General features: G+C 35.4%; 2 protein-coding genes across 4 annotated transcripts; one reads left to right on the top strand and one right to left on the bottom strand.

Moving 5' to 3' along the window:
• Positions 1 to 342: 342 nt before the first annotated feature.
• LOC132302549 (uncharacterized) lies at positions 343 to 9311 on the top strand. 3 transcript variants are annotated; one of them, XM_059799441.1, is made up of 11 exons: positions 343 to 497; positions 1528 to 1626; positions 1775 to 1845; positions 1964 to 2013; positions 6816 to 6889; positions 6976 to 7038; positions 7377 to 7464; positions 8475 to 8537; positions 8645 to 8724; positions 8801 to 8872; positions 8984 to 9311. In XM_059799441.1, the coding sequence occupies exons 2-11, from the start codon at positions 1595 to 1597 to the stop codon at positions 9063 to 9065; spliced, it is 675 nt and encodes a 224-aa protein (XP_059655424.1). In that variant the 5' UTR covers positions 343 to 497; positions 1528 to 1594; the 3' UTR covers positions 9066 to 9311. The 3 variants fall into 3 exon arrangements, with proteins under 3 accessions (XP_059655424.1, XP_059655423.1, XP_059655425.1); XM_059799440.1 differs by having other exon boundaries at positions 350 to 559; XM_059799442.1 differs by having other exon boundaries at positions 350 to 559; positions 1506 to 1626.
• Positions 9312 to 10052: 741 nt separating this feature from the next.
• Positions 10053 to 15987, bottom strand: LOC132302548 (uncharacterized). Its single transcript, XM_059799439.1, has 9 exons — positions 15495 to 15987; positions 14860 to 15047; positions 13752 to 13930; positions 12652 to 12936; positions 12506 to 12564; positions 12353 to 12389; positions 12172 to 12243; positions 11553 to 11877; positions 10053 to 10716 (listed from the first exon to the last, which is right to left on the bottom strand). Exons 1-9 carry the CDS (start codon positions 15613 to 15615, stop codon positions 10294 to 10296), a joined length of 1689 nt encoding a protein of 562 aa, XP_059655422.1. The 5' UTR covers positions 15616 to 15987; the 3' UTR covers positions 10053 to 10293.
• Between the last annotated feature and the right edge of the window lie 1918 nt (positions 15988 to 17905).

Raw genomic sequence — 17905 nt, 5'->3', positions numbered from 1 at the left:
TTGTTAAATTTTTTTTCATAAAACGTTGTCATACATTTTTTAATTACTACGTACTATTCAAAATATTATAGGACAAGATGCTAATTTAGTTTCAAACTAAAATAAATTCGCAAAAACAAAACATGTACCAAACTTCTGTAATATTCGGAATCGTATTGGAATCGTCCATCAAGTCCGTCCACCACAGATCCGGAATTACTGAAAATTTTCTCAAAATTCAAGCGAAGGGCCCAATCCGGGCCTTCCATTTGTGATCATCATATCAGATAAGATAAGCATCAGAACCGTCCGATACTAGAGTCCAATTACAGTAACATAACCAGATCTGTCATCTGTTGTGTTGGCACACCAAAACCATTTGCCAACCACAACCACAACCACAACCACAACCACAAACAGGAGAGAGAAAGTTAGTTCCTCGCTGATTAGGGCGTTTTGCTTCTGTTTGTTTTGCGCTCCAATAAATTCAACGAAGATCGTTTGGTTCCGCGTGGAAGGTATTGCATAGCAAATTTACCAATTTAGTCTGTCTCCGAGTTCTTAGAAACCCGCTTCTATAGTAAGTTGCTTTCGAATTCAAAAATTCTCGATTCACACACTTATATATATATATGAATGTTCTGTTTTTGTACTAGTTTGTTTGACATAGAAGAAATCACTATAGAGCTATGAACACCGGATTTGTAGTTTTAAGATTTCAAAAATTGCATGAAATAATTTTGGATAAAATATATATATATATATATATATTTCCTGTGTTTATGTCGGTTGTCTCTAATAAATTTATTGGGCTTCGTGCTATAAACTACTTACATTTCCTATGGATTTCTGGAATTGAGAGACATGTTGCTTTAGGGACTTGAATTCTGGCACCTGTATCGAATGGTTGACTAGTTTGAAAAAATTGGTATAACTCACTTCATTTTTCAATTTTAGTCATGAGAACCAATTATTTTCTAATTAAGTTTATGATGGCAAGTTTATCATATCTGGGTACATTACTGCTAATTGACAAGTACCTCCATAGTAAAAGTGTGTGTGAAATGTTAACATATATATAAGTTTGCAGGTGAGCTGTTCTTTTCAGGGAACTGTGTTTTTTTGTCTTCCGTAGGTTAACATTATTGCTAAAGCTCCTTTTTTTCCTTTCCTTCTAGAGTTAGTGAAGGTACACTATTCGACTGGGTTGGAGTTTATTTTCTGTTGTAATAAGTGCTTATAACATTTACTTTCTGAATTAAAGTGGCAATAACATTTCCCTACAGTACTAAATCACCATATTAACTTGAATTAGAGAATTATCTGACCGTCACGGCTATATCCTTACCTTGGTAATATAGTTTGATTTGAGTTGTAGAAAGCATTAGGAACAAGAACAACGTCATGATATTGAAACGATTGGAATTTTGAGTCAAAACTGAAGGTCACTCCATAGGCCTAACCAATTCGTTTTAATGTTCGATTTGACTTCTACAACTGGGAAGTGGGTGATGTAAAATTATTAGGGTGTTTGTGTGTTCAATGCAGGATCTCATAAAGATCTATTGTGCATAGGCATCAACCGAATTGAAGCCTATTTTATTGTGATACCATCATGAAGTACTTGGAATACACACCTCTTGATCGGTAATTGTCAAACTATTCATTTTAGGACAAACATGATTAATCTTCCTCTTTCAGTACATATCTTAATCTGATTTTGTAAGTTATTTTCTACTTTTTTGTTTCTTCAAATTTGCCTCTGATATCAAGTTGGGATTTATTATGTTTCCAGTATAAATGACTTCTTAAGTCATGTGAATCTTGGAGAGCGTACCATCAAAGGATGCCTTGAAGCGTACTCTTGTAAGTGAAATTTGCTGCTACTTGGTAAAGTTGTCTTCAAACTTTTTTCTTCATTTTTTTTACCATGTCAGGATTTTAAGAACATGGAGTTTTGTTTTATTTTGTTTCTCTTTTCTAGGCAAACATACGGGAACAGATAAGAAACTGTCTCTCAGTTTGGAACATGAGGTAGTTCAAATGCATGAAATTTATTACATGTTTGATTTATATCCCCGTTCTCTTATTCTATTCCCCGCCAGGGGACAAATTAATTTGTTTATTTATGTCAGTGTCCCCTCTGCTGAAGTTTTCTTTCCCTTTCCCCCCTTATTTTCAATCCTTCCAAAATGCAACTTTGAAGTTTTAATTTGGTTAATTACTTGCTTTGTCATGTTGAACAATCTTAATTCATGATTGGCATCTTTATTAAGGATATCTACATGTTCTTTCAATTTGATGAAATGGAAAGCAAAAATAAGAAAATTTTCTCTTCTGAGGGAAGTTGAGCTCCAGTTCAAAAGCAAAGAGTAACAAAAAAAAAGGAAAAAGGGATGAGAAGAACTCATTTCTTTAACTATTTTAACCAAACTTTAAAACTAAACTAATGTTCCAATATTTTATTTGAAGCTCATACAAACTATTAATAAATATTTTGAAACAGAAAAGGGTAAAGTGCACAAAACACCAGTTTGATACCAATACAGTGTGTATACCCCCGTGTAGTATAAAACACCCCCAAGTTTTAAAAGTGTTCAAATAAGGACCTACTCTCACTTTTCCGATCAAAAAGACTAACTTGCCATTATATCAGTATAATAAGATAATATTAAAGAGTAAGGTATTGTAAAATGACTATTTGGGACATGTCTCAATGCCTTCTTCTCTCTCTCTACTTCAGGTCTCTCTCACATGTTTGTGTGTGAAGAAAAGTTCTTTGAAACCTCACACCACAGATTTTCGGCTACATTTTCCAAATGGGTTTGAGTCGTTTGAATTCTTCACTTCTCTCTCACGCGTTTATTGGTCTTATCAATGGTAGCAGCTTATATGCTATGGTTCATTTCCATCACACAGTCGCTAAAGGGTCCACGTGTCTGGCCCTTATTGGGCGGCCTACCGGTGGTAAGAACCCCATACATACAGAATACATTGTGATCTCTTATTCTTTGCTAAGCGACTCAACCCCAATTAGTTTGCTCAATTCTTTTTGGTTGAAGGAATAATAGAAACCTTCACTTTCTATCTGGTATTCAACCTTTCCACATCAAAATTTCCAGAATTCAGATCTCTATCATTCCTACCCAAAAGAATGGGCAAGCTAGACTTCTTGAAGATTTAGGGTCTTTTCTTTCTACAATCAAGATAGGTTTGAGATGTAATTTTTAATTCGATTGGTATGGCTGCATTGGTTGTTAAGTTTGTTTTGTTGTTCTTTTTATTTCTTTGGGTATATTTTCTTGCATGGCTAGGGGTGTATAGCTGCACTATAGAATATAGATTTAGAACAAGTGAAGGTGCCAATGTAGGGTATTGTTCCACACCTGTAAAGGAGTAGATATTGACATGGCATGCCAACCAAATCAGACTACATCATTCAATGAAATGAATCCCACTCAAATAAAAAACTTTCCTTAACTAATTTGAATGGTGTATTCTGCTAGGGTGGGCATACCAATGACGTGGTATGCCCGGCTCACTCAATAGTCAATATCTTGTCCCTGTAAAGACGGTTGTGACGGTTGTGAAGTCAGGATAGCATGCCAAGTTATGGAGCTCAAAAAGCATCAAACTATCTCAATTACGATTTGCAAGAGGGTGGAAAGGACCAACAAAAGGGTAACCAAGAAGCCCAACACATTTAGGGCTTTCACTTTCTCCAAAAGTAAAATCATGATTTTCATTTCTGAATCTGAAATATAAAGTAGAATTATGTTTACTAATTTGTCATGCTTTCAATATTTTCAAAGCAAGAAATTAGAAAGCAAGTTCAATAATTATAATTTTTATTTTGTTTTCTAAATTCACAGTTACTGTTATATACTATATATATATATGTGTATATATATATCGTCACTGCTACAATTGACACCGGGAATGGACCGCCACGAAGGGATTGAGATGAAGATAACAAAATTCCAGATCTAATTTCGTGGGAAGCTCCTGAAATCAAAGGGCATCGCAAGACCCAGATCCCCTTCGACCAAAGAAGCCAGTAGTGCAGATTGGTCTTACAAGATAGAGAAAGTGATTCCTGATTTAGAAGCCAGAATTGTTATCAAGAGGCTGAAGCTCTAGTAAGAGGAACAGGGGAAGCATGTTATTTCGACCGAAACTTTGTCATCTGGTCAGTGCATATAGAACTGGGGAGCTTGCAAGTTCAAGATTCTGGTCATTTGTGACTTACTCTCTCTTAATCAATTCCTTTAACTTATTTCTTTTTATCGGGAGTGTTTGTAGAGAGAGAAAGAGAGAGATAGAGGAGAGAGGTGTTTTAACATAAACCAAAGAAGATTTCGGATGTGGCAATGATGGCGGTGGTTGTCAGCAATGGCGATGGTGGCGGTGGTTGTCGACAGCGACGGTTTGCGCTTTCGGTTTTTTTTTTCTTTTCTTTTCTGTGACTGGTCAAAGTTGATTTGGGTATATGTTGATGGCTTTTGATGTGTATGAGAGAGAAGAGACATGGTTGTGGCAGTGGCTATGGTGGGAGGAGGTGGCAGTGGCAATGACCATGGCGGGGAGGAGGTGGGTGGAGGAGATGGGTGATACAGAAGACCTGTTAGAATATTTTTTTTTTATAATTTTTTATTTATTTTATAAATAGTGCTACAGTAGAGAAAGTGATTTCTATAAACAGTGTAGAAAATAGAGAAAGTGAGGATTTCTCACTTTCTCTTCTCTTCACAAAATTAGAAAGTACTTTCTTAAAATAAAAAAGTGAAAGTATTTTATTAAACATGATTTTTACTTTTGATTCTCAATTTTAGGAATTGACAGCAGAAATTAGGAATTATTCGTGTTAGTGAACAGGCCCTTAGCATATCTGATGGTCCAGAGATGCTTTCTTTTATTAACTCCCTTTCATTGACTTCTTGCATCAGTTACTGATTCATTGTGTTAATTAACCTTTTGATATCCAACCAGACTGGATTCATAACAATTTTCTTTTCCTTATATCAGCATTTGAAGCAAAAGTTATCAAAACGAAGCTTCATGGAAGTAAGAGCAACAGAACAGATATCGTGAGGCTTCCTCTGCATTATATAACAAGGCTTCGCTGAAGTCGGGAAAACATGCCGAGTTATGGCTTGTGCAAGTCGCTTGGAAAATCTAGCAAGGATTTATGATTGTAATTTACTGAAAAAAAGGATTTATGATTATACGCTTAGATGTTAGGCTGCAATATAATTTACAGTATATTCGTATGTGCATCTATAAGAGATCACAATTGTGAGAGAGAGAGAGAGAGAGGATTGAGTGCTTACTGTGAGAGTGAGTGTGTATGTGTGTGAGAGAGAGAGGGGTTAAAAATTGGAGAGAGAAGGAGCAAGCTTGCAAGCTTCTGTGTGGAAGAGAACCGTAGAGTGATTTTTTTTTTTGAGAGGGGTTAAAATTTGGTAATTAATATAACAATGGCAAGATGGAAATTTTCAGCATGTTAAAAGGGCAAAAACAAAATAATACATTTTTTTTTTTTTGTGATAACCCATAACTCCCTGAGGCAGGGCCCTTCGGACCCACCCCCAGGGCACCAAACTGGGGATACTGCAGCCTGCCCCACAGCTACAGCACCAGGTTAGTCGACGAAACTAGAAGGCTTGGTAGAGGACTCGAACACTGGCCTCTTGTGTGCCAGGCCCAAGCCCCACCATCACATAAAAGTGGTTTGAGGGGGTGTTTGCTACCTTTTTGTAAAATTAAGGTCTGACACCTCACAGTTTAAAAAGTACGTGTTCATTGTGCACAAAATCTATATCGAAGGGGTGTTTTGTGCACTTCACCCAAAAGAAAAAGCCCAATTTCCAAATTCGCTGTGGCATTTTTTTCTTTTGGAATTCCAAAATCTAGGTTATGGTGCAGGCCCAAGTCTAACAACCTAACTTCAACTTGGACAACATACTTGAACTTAAATTGTCATACACGGTTAGGTGTTTTAAGCGGCCTTTGTTGATTTCTTAATCTTGTGTCTATGGGTTTCTACTAAAGGATCCAAAATCTGAAGTTGATACTGTAAGAATGTTAATTACTGACAATAAAAATATTCATTTCATCTTTTGAAATTCTTGCGATCAACATTCTTACAGTATTTTCCTCCTGATTTGAATGGTAATGTGTTCATTATACAATGCTTGAACTGTTTGTTGCATAAATTGCGGAAAAGCAGATAAAAAATGGTGAAGCATATTCGTTCACATTATTTCAGGAATTTTGCAACACAGATTCGGTTGGCCCGTAATTTTATTATTATTTTTATATGAATTTGTGAACTGCTTCAATAATACTTGCTAGTAAGTTTCCTGTCTTCAAGGTTTATAACTACTTTTGAGTCCTGTCCTCTTATACTCATTCTGATTTCTTTGCAAGAGAGGAGATAAATTTGTTTATGCATGCCTCCCTTTGCTGTTCTTAATTTTCTTTATATATTTTGTTTAACCTGTGAAATTGCATTCTTAGAATTTTTTTTAGTTATGAGCTTTGCCATCTTGAAAAATCGTTACTCATGTCTGGCATCTTTTATCATATGCATTTCTCTTCCTTTACATCTTTATTATTAATTAATCCATTCTTTTTTCTGTGTTAATGTTTTCTACCATTCGGGCTGATGCTCTTTTGTTGTTGTGAATTGTTTTGGGAAGTTTTGTTTTCTGCCACCAGTATATTCATTTTGTTAGTTTCTGTCTGGGCTTCTTTCATATCTCTCTCTTTTATATATTGTTTTCCCCTTCTTCTATTACTTAATCTTGGGTGGTTACATATATTTTTCAATCCAGATTCTTGATTATCTTGGAAAATCTTCAGATACTGACTCTTCCTCACCAGCTGAATATCTATCTAGTAGATCCAGGTGGTAATGTAATCTAGATTCGTCGATGAAGCATAGATTTTCTTGTGTGTTTTATTAACGCATTTTTTCCTTCATGTATATTTCAGCCGAAAGACGTTGATTTACCTGATTCTTACACTGTACCACATCTATCCTGATTATGACTTCAGGTAACTTTGTATCTTCTGATCTATAAAAAAAATTTGGACAACATGGAGCTGAAAGGAGGGTTATGGGTAATGTCATTGTCAGCTTTCTGGGCGACATGGCAACCCGCTATATAATCCTTTCTTATAGCATTGGGAGTGTTGTCAAAAGGTTTGACAGACAGTTCAGATAACTGTTGCTCTTGTAGGAGCTGAGAGTTCAAGTCTCTCCATTTCCCAGAACCAGATTTACAGTTGATGTGTTTTTCAACTTGTATAACTATTACCTTTCGTGCTACTGATGTATCTTATGGATATTTCCCGTGGTTTACAATATTGCCAATATTTTTGCTGTTTACCAGTGCAGTGAATGCTCACCAGTTTTTCACAGAGGAAAGTTGGGACTGCTTTAAGCAGATTTTTGATACCTACATGTTTGAAGCATCAAAGGTATTGCCACATCTATACTTTTATGTGGTGCGCATCGTCATAATCATCATTGCCTTTATCCAACATGAATGGGGTCAGCCATGTGGATTCATTCTTTTCTATCACAAGCCAATTTTTCCTATTATTTTTATTTTTTTAAACTTATTTTTATGGTCAACCTCTCTCTCTTACCTTCTATACAAACTAATCTTCTTTTTCTCACCAATGTACGATAAATATGACTATACCACCTCCTATTGGTATTTTGAAGTTCTCCATTATTAGCACTCCTTCTTGTTGGGTTTTAGGTAGAAATTGTAAATCCATGGAGGAGATAGTTAATTTTTCTGACCCAGAGAGAGTTTAGAGGCCCTATTTGGCCTTGTGTAGCTTTTGAGGGACGTGCTCCCCTTTTGATCGCCTTTTTAATACTTACTCAGCTGAAAAAAAAAAAAAAAAAAAAAGACTACTAAACCAATTAAGTATATTTTCTCTTATTTTCACACTAGTAGGCGCCACTCTTAATCTCTCCCTCACACGACGATGATAACTTATCTTTTGTAGATACTCCAAGCACCCGTCTCAGCATTCGTGTTTCAACAACATTAATTATACAAGGCAACTGCAACATATGATTTAATCCAACTATAGATTCATTGATTTTTTTTTTTTTATCTTTCAAGTGATGCTGGCAATGCTAATAAAATAGCCTTGTGCTTTTCCTTTTGTTTGGGCCTCTTTTTCATGTCACCTTCCACAGAGGGTGCATTTTATGCATATATCCTTGACAAAATTTTTTTTTGAAAAGAAATTGTACATATGATCTTTTGAAATTCTTGTAATTACATTTTAAAATACCGTCTCATTGTATGGTAGTTCTCTCCATTTTTTACTTTATATAATTAAATTATTGATGCAGTGCAGGTCCTGACGTTCTATCATTTGAGCTTTTATGGACTTGCGTCATCTTTAAATTGCTGAGTACTTTTTGAGTCCTTTGTTTAGGTTTCTTTATATTTTGGCGGTTTCAGGAATGGGTTGAAGCCAATGAGGGTGGTCCTCTGCTGGAAATATTGTACAAGGCTCTAGATGAGGTGAACTTTACTTTTTCTTGAATGGGGGAAAAAAGGAAAAGAAAATAGAAGAAAAAAATGAATGCAAGTTGTACCAAGTGGCAATTTACCGAAATGTATCAATGCAGGTTGTCAAACTAGCAGAATGTGAAATTTACAGTTACAATCCGGAGTCTGATGCAGACCCATTCCTTGAGAGAGGAGCCATGTAAGTTCTATACTTTTATCATAAAGATTGTTAGTAATGTAGCTGTAGTAATGACCGGAATTTCTGCATTTTTCAGATGGTCGTTCAATTTCTTTTTTTATAATAGAAAGCAGAAGCGTGTAGTGAGCTTTCGTTTCTGCTGCATAAGGTGACCTTTTAAACCTTCTTTCAATGTGATGGTTACTATATTTTGAATATTCATGGTTTCACCCACACACTGCTATGATTTCTTTGAATTGACCAGTCGCTTTTGTGGCAGCAATTTGGTGGCCGATGGTTTTCTTACCGATGGGTTATGTAATGAGGAAGATGGAGAAATATTTGATGACATGGACATGTGAGTGTATGATGCTACTTGGACAATGTTAATATTGTTAAGACTTCCTGGAAGGTCTGTTTGTATAAAGTTGCTACTCGTTCAGTTGGGAAAATAGGGTTGCAAATGCTTGTTGCTTCCTGACCTGTGATGCTATTTATTGTGATGTATATCAGATGTAATTCAGGCCTGTGAACAAATGTAGGGTAATTCAAGTTCCTTGTGAATTCTGTTTCTTTTTACTACAAATTTTTTTATGTGAATTAGTGAAGCCTCAGTTTTTGTCTTCGTGTTCGCGGTCTCCTTGGTAAGGAAGACTCGTGCAAATGCTCCAGTGTGTTGTGCCCTGTATAAAACTGAAATGGACATTGGACTTGATTGGTCCTACTCTATGTACCCTTTCGTCAAGTTTTACTGTTTTTTTTTTTTTTTGACGAGTCTGGGGATGCACCTCAGCAAATCGTGAACTCACGACCGGGAAAATTTCATACCGACTGGACTTAAGGCAGGGTTGTTGAACCGAAGTCCTGAGAAAATAGGGCCAAGAATTGATACTGAAAAATGGTCTTTCGCGTTGTTGTGGGCTTCCTTTTCTTCTTAACTTGATTGATTTCAGCGGGAGTTTCAAGTTTTATTGTAGTTGAGCCTTGACAGTGAGTATTTGTGTTCTAGTCAATATTCTGATATGAAACTTGTAGCTTTGAAGAGTGGGATCGAACATATAAAAGCAGGGGAGATGATGGTCTCTCTTGTGTCGGCTGGGATCTAAGTCGATCCTTCTCTACATATCATACGTTAAATTTATGCCTCATATAAACGGCTTAGAATGTGCCACGTAATTCATAAGAATTAAATATTAGATAATGGCTTCGTGCAACAGAGTAAGTTGAGCCATTTCATAATGCAGGATCTCTCATGTCTATTGTCTACTAATTCGATAATGGCAGCAAGCCAAGAAATTCCAGTCGCTACATAGCTATTGCTTTCCCGTTAGTGCGCAGTTCTCAATGTATTCACTTGGAACACCACGAACCGATATATTATAGTAAAATGATCAGCAAAACAACTGATCTTCATGCTACTGTACAGAGATAACAAGACATACTAGGAAATGGCTAGCATCAGCCTGCAACTCAAAATGGTGCTTCGCCCCACCTTGATTTCTTCTGCTAACAAGGGGATAAAACAGAGCCTGTAACATCTAATTTTCCTTTTTTTTTCCCTACTTCTACATATATATTTCGGTAACCGTTCTAGACTGCGCCCTTTGGAGGAGTGCTTCTTGACGGTACACCATTGTTGCTACTGTTCTTGCTACTGCAACTGCCTTTTATTCTTGAAGATAGCTTCACAAACACTTCCTCCCTTTGGGGGCGGTTTGCGTAGAATAACCAAAGGGCAAGACACAGCATAACTCCTACTGAAATGAGGCCCAATCCTGCATTTACCATCTGCAGATAATGCTGCAGGGGAGGACAGTGACCTGAAGTGATATTTCGGAATGTGTCACGAACGAAATTGCAATCCTGGAAACTTAGTAATGGTGGGGTGTAGTGCTCAAGAGCAAAGCTTATGTTAACTGCTGCCACCAACTGACCGTACATGTCTGAAGTCAACCTCCCAACACTGCCGCAAAATCCAGGTGCCGACTCGGTACAAATGTAACTCTGCCAAACCTGAAAAACCACATTTTAAGGAGTTTAATTACATTCCACCTAAACAAATTTTACAAAGAACAATTAGTATTTTTCTCTTTGACAAACTAAATTTTAATTGAATTCGCACGTGCCACGCTAGCTAATCACACCATATAAATGGTTCAACATGCTCCAACATTTTAAGTCCCTATTTTATATTGCATATGAACAAGAGAATTTTTTTGAGATATTAAAAATTATGAACTTTTTGTCTCCATTTACAGCCATCTCTCAGTCATTAGAATTCATGATTGATCTGTTCTCCCATCCATCCCTGGAAAACTTCCCACAGTTTTTGAGGGAAAATTTGAAAAAAAGAGATGGACGAAATTTGAAATGAACTTTCAAATATAACCAAGTTAAGAATTGAGTATCAGTTTTGAATATTAAAATAAAACCATTGGAACCAAGATGACGCAATGCAAAAGTAGAGAGTAGAATTATTAAAAAAGCATGCTGCATGCCATGGACTGCAACCCAGCATATAGTAAAAGGTAACATCTACTGGTTCAATGGACATTATCGGATGACTTTTTAACGTCCAAACCCAGATGCTTCAAGCTTTGTCAGATTAGTATTCTGTTTGAACCATTGTTTTCTTTAACATTCATGAAGTTCGAGTTTTGGTCCGTCCTTAACATGAGCTCTGATGCTTTATCTTACTGGATTAAACAATTTCAAACCTTTTGATTTCTTAAATATTAATGAAGCATAATATTTTTGGGTCTTGGTGGAATTAAGATATTTTCTATGACATGATATGATTTTAAAAATAAGCCTGGCAATAGACAATAATTGCCATGTGGAGCACGTACCAAAGAAGCATTTGCCGTAGAAACCTCTTGAGATGGACATGGATAGTCTTGCAGTTGATTGTCATATGGGTGACAGAGTCGCGGCATTGTAGGTCCTGACTGGTTGTAATAACTAGGAATGATCTGAGGCGGCGGATTGGAATTGGCGACGTTGTCTATATATTGATCAACAATATTTACAATATCATTGATGACTTCTTTACTCTGAAACAGAGTCTGGTTTGTGGTTCTCTGGTCAACACATGGAAGGATGTTGGTAAGAGCAGTCTCTGCATGGGGATTATCTACCCATTCTCCCATGGCCATACAGGTGTCTGAAATTGCACTGAAGAACAACAAATTTATCAAGTAAGTACACATTTTTTAGCTTGTTCTATTAAGCATGTCAGCATGTGATTTGTTCTCTGAACCACTAAAAGGCCAAATCAAATTAGACAACCCAAGCAGATGTAATATTTCTTTCACGAGGAGTTTGGCTTTCCTATTATGACAGCAAAAATGACAGTCAACAAAGCTGCTTTCTCAAGAAGAAGAGAAGGTAAAAGAAGAAAAGCAGCAAATGCATTTCTCGAAGGTAAAGCAAGGAAAAATGGAAGTCATCTAAAATACAATATCTTACCTGTTAAGGATTACAAAAACTCCACAAAGAATAAACGTAATTGCCACTAGAAACCATCCACTAAAGATGAATCTGCATCAATGTGATAATCAGGTCAGGCAATACTGAAAGAATCCTGCACTTAAATAATTGTTTTGGTGTTGGAAGTGGAATGCATCAACTAAACACATAGATGACTCACATGTGAATTGCATGTTGGTGACCAAGGATAGACAGGACTGCAATATAATACAGGAAAAGATATCAGTAAGCCGCAAAAAGACAATAAGAATCAAGTGGGCAGACAAAGTTAAAATACAACAAAAGGTTGATGGGATTTTCCAGAGATACATACCAAGACCAAGAAGAGATAGGAGAAGCATCACTGCTGCAACAGTGATCAATGCTGATCGCCTGCAACAAAGAACTTGTTTATCAAACCATTGTTGAGTCAAAAGAAAAAGCTAAATTCATAATATTGCCAAGGTTATTAGACCATACACTGCATTGAAAACTCTTCGTATTTTGCCAGAATTTTCATTTGTTTTATCAGTCAGTGTATTTGCTGCAGTATCTAAGTCTATAATCAACTTGTCAATGTCATCTTTGACATCTGAAGGAAGGAAAACCTGGGCGACATTAATAGTCTTTGCAACTGACAGATACTCTGTGACATTTCTGAGTGTCTGCACAGTGTAGTCTGACTGGTTCACAACATAATTTAGAGTATGCAGTGATTCATCATGAAATTTGTCTTGTCCAACGGAAAGAAGAATACATCCTATCCTGGGTGAGAAGAAGAACTAAAGGTGTTAGCAAGAGATTAAAGGCAAGATGGAGTAAAAAATGAAAGAAAGAAAATTATTACATTCTCCAAGGATAGGGGAACATGCAGGAAGAAAAGCACAGGAATCAAAAAGGTAAAATTTTTACTCCTTCAACTGATAAATAAATGACAATTAGTTACACACACTCCAAATTAATCCCAAATGATAGATTTCAAGTACCTAAATCCTCAGAATTCAAAATTTCAGACAAACAACCTGAAAACTGTTGTCTTGGTGAATCTCAATCAGCCAAATCAAACAGAAATTTCAAGAAAGGTTTGACCAAATGTAAAGTGGATTAGAATATGAATAGAAATCAGCAAAAGTCCCAACCAAGAATCTGAACTAGAATTATCTGTTAAGATTCAATCTGAACCAATTTGCAGCACAAAAGACATTACATATGCCAATCTATGTGCAGCAAGACAAGTAAGAATAAAGTTTGAAATCAACCATTCATGAGAATGTTGAGGCTACACCAACCGAAGATAAGACGAGAGAACCAATTAAACTGGTTTAGTTTCATACAGTGAGTTATTGTCTTTCTTCTGGTTTATGAGGATTGCATTTCTCAACCAATGATTTTAAAGTTACATAATCCAAACAACTTCAGGCTTCAGAAACATTATTGTCAATACAAGTTGCAATTAGATGAATGCAACAAATAAGAACGATGTTGCTCAATACGAAAAATTAAGTAAAGCACCAAGGAAGACATAAATCTAGCAGCAAAGTTAATAACAGAGGTTACAGATTCGGAGTTCAGATTATTACGCTGCAGCACATGTGAAGACAATAAGCATTATCAGACATATTCTTTGTGAGCAGTACGACCGTTTGCCTTGGCCACTTATTCTCCATCCACAGCAGTGATGTACCAGAAGAGCCAAGCCAAAAGAAACAAACCATAGTGCAGCAAGGATAAAACCGGCAGCACCTGTGAATCCAACAGACTGCAGATAAAATGGTCAAAATAATGATAAAATATATGCAGAATTTTTTTTCTTTCTTGTCCAATATAGAACAACACATGACTTGGTCACCAGGTAAACATGCTTAAGCAGAAACACCCTCCTTGTGTTACTTAATATACACTATATTTTTTTCATAGTAACATATACAATCAAAACTAAATTAGCAAATATAGATTCTATAGACAATGTCATAACATTTTATCAACCAAAAAACAATTATATGTTTCCCGTAATACTTAAATTTCTTTTTCTCTATATAATTACAGTAAGATACCAACTGGCCTGTAATGCAATATCATTCAACCATTTTAAAATAGGAGATGAGATCAAGAACTTCCAGATTATTCACCCAGTCAATACGTATACTATTGAGAACATCAAGAAAGGTTTCACTGGACATATTTCTTGTTTTCAGGCTACTCTTTACAGTTTTCCACTAGAGTTACACATAACTCAACTCAACTCAACAAATCCTTTTCCACTGGAGTGATATATATTGGACATAAATGACTCTTAATTTATTGGATAATTTGTTTCGCCATCCAACCAAGTTTCTTATTACAAAAATTTCAGATTTGTCACCACTATTCATTCATGGATCATGAACTCTTGCCTTAGATCGATCGTCATAAAGACAAAAGTGGGATATTGAAAACATCTGAATCTCCTCCTACACTTGATTTAAAATCCTCATAATTATTGATGCAGAAATCTCAGATATTCCTCTAATTCAATCCAAGGACGACCTTAATTTAGCAGTATAGAGTACATAACTTGCATCCATGTCATAACTCAGATAAGTGCAGTTGACCCAAAATCAAGAATCAATCTCTTCTACAACTATCAAGCTTGAAAAGATCAATGAGATCACCACAACAATGAGAAAGAAGGGGAAAAATGGAACTTACAGCCCAGTAATGTTTATTGGCAATGTCCCATCCACCTCGATAACGCTTGAAGCCACGAAGAATGTCCGGCCTCTTTGTCCTTTCAGCAGCCAACACAAGAGGGACTGTAGGCACATCTGTTGCAGGTCCCGGTGCTTCTGCAGATACACTCAAGATTCCATCTTTCCAAGGCCCCAAATTCACTTCTCCTGCAAATTCCAACACAAATCTAAATCAAGAACTACCAATCCAGTTCCTACAGTACCCAAAGCTAAACACTTTCGTATGTGCAAAAAAGAATCAAACTTCACCATTGAGTAACATCCGTAAAAGCCTAAAAGAACAATACATTATAACAATTGATGAACCATCAAGAGCAAAATATGATTACCAAAGTAAACACATAATTACTACAACAAATCCAAATCTGGAATCACCAAAATCTAAAACAGTTCTGTATTTCTGAAAAAAGAATCAAATTTCACACCATTCAGATCATCCGTGCAACTTGTAAAGTACAAATAAGTGACATAAAACTGTAAAAGATCGATGCTTTAACCCAATTGATGAATGAATTATCCATCAAGAACAGAACAAATAGTACTAAACATTTCAACATATCATACATATATAATGTGTGCATAATTGTAACGAACCTAAGATGAACTTGAGAGTGTCTCTGGGCTCTGCAGAGGAGGGAGGAGAGCGAGCCCGAATGGAGCTCAGAAAGGCGAATATAGCAATGAAGGTAGCAAACTGAGCGATGAAGATCTTCATCTGCGGTAAATCTCAGTGCAAGAACCGCAAATGATGGGATTTCATCGCCAGATTTACTTCGTTCTACAGAAAGTTACATACATGTATCTATATACATACATACATATATAGCCCCACACGCATTTAGAGAGAGAACAGGGGATTCTTTCTACCTAAAGTCTCGTAGTCATTCTGTTCTTTTCTTAGGGTTTATATAAGTTAAAAAATCTACAGCGATTAACTTTTTGCTATATATATATACACACAATATAATAAATATGTGTATATACACATATAGCTATAGAGAGAGAAACTGAGAAAGAAGGAGGCACAACTCACATGGGTGGAGGAAAAGGTATGTCTGAGTGAATGAAGCAAAGATGAAGACGAATGGGAATTTATCTTTTGTCCTCTTCTCTCTCACTCTCTCTCTCTTTATGACTTTTATGGTGATTAATTACACTTTTTATTCCTTAATCAGATTAGTAACCTTTCGGTGGTTTCTCAATGGACGAAAATACCGCTTATACTGGAAGCAATTTACGGTATCTATCTAGCCATTGATGTTGTGTGACTCTGATTGACAAGGCTATTTTTGGGAATTTGTAGTCCAGATGGATGTGAACTAGACGTAAGTGAGTGTATCTTCCATTTATGTTAATCTGTTGTGAAACTTTATGAAGAGAGATAATCTGGTACATTTGGTGTAACGTAGCATCAAAATCAGGTTCGTTCAATAGTGGGTCCATGATGATTCTAAGTGAGTTTGGTACTCGTTTGGAAACTATCACGATGGAATCTGAGGGTGATTTTCTGCCGACTAACGGATTAGATATAAACCTAATACATATGGAAATATATATATATATATATATATATATATATCTACACACACACACTGTTAGTCCAACTTTCAAGAGAGCATGAATGACTGGGCACGTGACCCGATTACTTGTGGGCCCTCCCGGGACGACATGCTTTCAGTCCCGCGAGCGCGAATCGAATGTGAAATGGCGGGCCCAACCGAGTATGAAAAGCAGCGCGCCGCGAAGGATCGGATCTCCACCGAAAATGGTACCCATTTTGTGAGGGCAAAAGATAAAAACTTAAAAATAAATATTTTTTAAAAATAGTATATATTTGTAGTAGATGCTTTTATTACTTTTAAATTTTAATATGGCAATAAGATCAAATGTTAAAAAGTTGTTTGTCTTAGTGCAATAGGAGGAGGAAAAATCACTCAAATTAAATGTTTAGTGATGTGTATTTAGTACTTTTATATATGACTCATATGATATTATTCAAGTGGAAACTTACCTTCAAAAATTAAATTATTATTATTATTTTTTTACAACTCCTTCAAATTATACTTTTCTAAACCTACAGTTTTCAAAAAGTATATATATATATATATATATATATATATATATATATGCTTCTTGTATGTTGTTATTTAATATCTATAAAAGAGGTAAAATATAAATTTGGGAAGATATTAAATGACTTATCATAAAAGGGTCCAACAAGAAAATAAATTTACCACCTGGATTTGCTTGATTTGCAAATTGGAAGGTCAAAAGAGGATCTGAAACTGAGAATTAACTTTCTTATAAATTTTTAGGATTGTAATACAAAATCTTGTTCTATTATAAAGTTATAATATTACATGAATGCCTACCAAAAAGAGAAAATAATTAAAATCCTCCTTTACTATCTGATAACAGATAACAATAAATAATAGTGGTGTTCATTTGAATCGTAAAATCAATCTGATTTGTAATGATTGGATTGGTTTTTTTAGCAGATTTATAAATAAGGAATTCTCAAATCACGATTAACGAATTGGGTTTAAAAAATAATTCGATTTGTTAACCGATTTCATCCAATCCATTTAAATTTACATATATAAATTTTATGTTTATTATTTTAATTTTTACTAACTTTTAACTCCTGCTAACTTGTAAGTTTTACTATGGGTTAAAAATTTATCGCATAGTTCAAAAAGGACTTGGATCTGTAAGTTAAATATTCTCAAAGTTATTCTAAGATTGACTCGTAACATTTAAAATTTATCTACTTTCGTGTTAAACTACGTCAACTAATTTAAAAAAAAAATTGAAAATTGCACATTTTTTAGATAAGAAAAATTTACCAAAATTTAACAACTGCACCATTTTGAATTAAGAAAAATTTACCATACTCTAATAACATTTAACGTCGTTATCTGTATTTTTTTAAGTGCATATATCCATACTTATATATATATATATATATATATATATATATATATATTTATATATGTTATTTTCTA

Source organism: Cornus florida, unplaced genomic scaffold, assembly GCF_030987335.1.
Source record: "Cornus florida cultivar Cherokee Brave unplaced genomic scaffold, ASM3098733v1 CherokeeBrave_3.0.0_Hap2_Chr04, whole genome shotgun sequence".
Taxonomy (NCBI): domain Eukaryota; kingdom Viridiplantae; phylum Streptophyta; class Magnoliopsida; order Cornales; family Cornaceae; genus Cornus; species Cornus florida.
The sequence above is the reverse complement of the archived record's forward strand: the minus strand, read 5'-3'. Positions and strand labels throughout refer to the sequence as shown.

Bases quoted from the DNA above. Each gene is read 5' to 3' on its own strand.
- LOC132302548 (XM_059799439.1), bottom strand. From the start codon at position 15,615: ATGAAGATCTTCATCGCTCAGTTTGCTACCTTCATTGCTATATTCGCC. The intron at 12,937-13,751 runs GTAATAATCTGA...CTTCTCACCCAG, and splicing joins GTCTTCACATGTGCTGCAGC to GATAGGATGTATTCTTCTTT. The intron at 11,878-12,171 runs GTAAGATATTGT...GTTGTTCTTCAG, and splicing joins GTTTTTGTAATCCTTAACAG to TGCAATTTCAGACACCTGTA.
- LOC132302549 (XM_059799441.1), top strand. From the start codon at position 1,595: ATGAAGTACTTGGAATACACACCTCTTGATCG. The intron at 2,014-6,815 runs GTAGTTCAAATG...TTTTCAATCCAG, and splicing joins CTCTCAGTTTGGAACATGAG to ATTCTTGATTATCTTGGAAA. The intron at 7,465-8,474 runs GTATTGCCACAT...TGGCGGTTTCAG, and splicing joins ACATGTTTGAAGCATCAAAG to GAATGGGTTGAAGCCAATGA.